Consider the following 1,618-nt stretch of genomic DNA (forward strand, 5'->3'; position numbering starts at 1 on the left):
TATATATATATATATATATATAGGTGTATGTGGGTGTGCATGTATGTGTACATACATATATGCGAGGGTGTGTATGTATGTGTATATACATATATGTGAGTGTATGTATGCGTATATATGTGTGTGTGTGTGTGTGTGTATGCATATACATATATGTGGGTGGATATATATACACACACACACAATCATGCATATATATATATGTATACACAACTGCATGTTTAGTTAGCAAAGAGGATTGTTACATTCGTAGATTCGATAACTCTCCAATAAAATGAAAATGTCTACAGAAAAAATACAACTTGCAGTGAGTCCAACCTACGGCAATATTAAACAAAACAAAAATTACAAAACCCCGCAGCTAAATGCATCTAAAGCCAAAAAATAGCAGGGTAAAACCCGGTATTTTTCTTAGAAGCAATGCAGTCTGATTTACAAATATAGAATAGTAAATAACCAACATGAATGACAACTAATGAAATTCGAACGAGAAGAATTATATTTACATATTTCCTTCTATTTAGATACAAGAAAGTACATTAAAAAAGAACATTGTGAACAACAAAGTAACAAAATCTGTTACAAATAACATAAATATTAATGTAAAGGATATGGAAAAATATTGCATAAGAAATTGGCAAGTATCAACGTTACTTCAAAAGCTAAGTTATAAACCAAGGATAAAAAGTATTTGTTCAATACGGTTCATTAAATAGTTAAACACGGTTCATTATCAAATTGTAATACAAACAATATGTTGCGAAACAAACAATAAATAATATCATAAATAGATGTGATTTTATTCACATTATAAACACTATGTTAACGAAAGAAATGTTTAATGAGAGTTATGGAGCTAACAAAGTCGTTTCTGACCTACAAAATTATATTGTCTACAATTACCTTTATATATCTCATCACCATTTGTAACTTATACATATTTACTTTTATGAAATTTATGAAAACATGAAAACAGCAATCGCGTACATTTTGAAGATTTTAATGAATCGTAAATAGCCTAATCTGAAAGGTTAAAAGCAGAAATGGGGCAAATAATAGAGTACAAACATTATTGTTAAGAAAAGGTATATATTGAATTTCATATACAGTAGTGTCACTCACTGTCAAAGGATTATTAAATGTGATATTAGTGATTATAAAGCTGTTTAATTAAAGTAATTGCTTACGTACCTGCCTGGTTCTCACCGTCCTCCATCTTGAACGTTTGTGATGTAAGAAACCGAAATGATGTCGTAAAATTATTTCTGTGAAAATTATTGGAAATAAAAATAAAATATTCTTTTATAAATGTTCGTCTATCGTTAATATGAATATTATTGGTTACGCTATAACCATTAATTGTAAATTATTGGTTAAAAAAGAAAACAGTATATTTTGCAGCATTCTTATTTTTCTTCTCTATCTCAATAACCTGACGCTTGACAACTTGTCATTGGAGGCTCTTGTAAAGAAGAGAAATATTTATATTCCTTCGAAAGAGATCATGTTTTCATCCTTAAAAATAAAAAGGGTTTTTTTTTTCCAAAAACAAGTGTATAGAGTTTACCTCATGCAACAGAAATATACTTCAGAGAATTTTTTTTTTTTTTTTTTTTTT

General features: G+C 28.2%; 1 protein-coding gene across 1 annotated transcript in view; it reads right to left on the bottom strand.

Annotated features, from left to right (window-relative positions):
- Positions 1-1,439, bottom strand: part of LOC106874637 (E3 ubiquitin-protein ligase MARCHF6) — a 70,450-nt gene extending 69,011 nt beyond the window's left edge. The window contains exon 1 of the mRNA XM_014922432.2: positions 1,192-1,439. Within this exon, the coding sequence (XP_014777918.2) occupies positions 1,192-1,216 (25 nt within the window). The 5' untranslated portion in view covers positions 1,217-1,439. The remainder of the gene's footprint in view (positions 1-1,191) is intronic.
- Positions 1,440-1,618: the final 179 nt, after the last annotated feature.

The sequence above is a fragment of the Octopus bimaculoides genome, chromosome 1, assembly GCF_001194135.2.
Source record: "Octopus bimaculoides isolate UCB-OBI-ISO-001 chromosome 1, ASM119413v2, whole genome shotgun sequence".
In the NCBI taxonomy this organism is placed as follows: domain Eukaryota; kingdom Metazoa; phylum Mollusca; class Cephalopoda; order Octopoda; family Octopodidae; genus Octopus; species Octopus bimaculoides.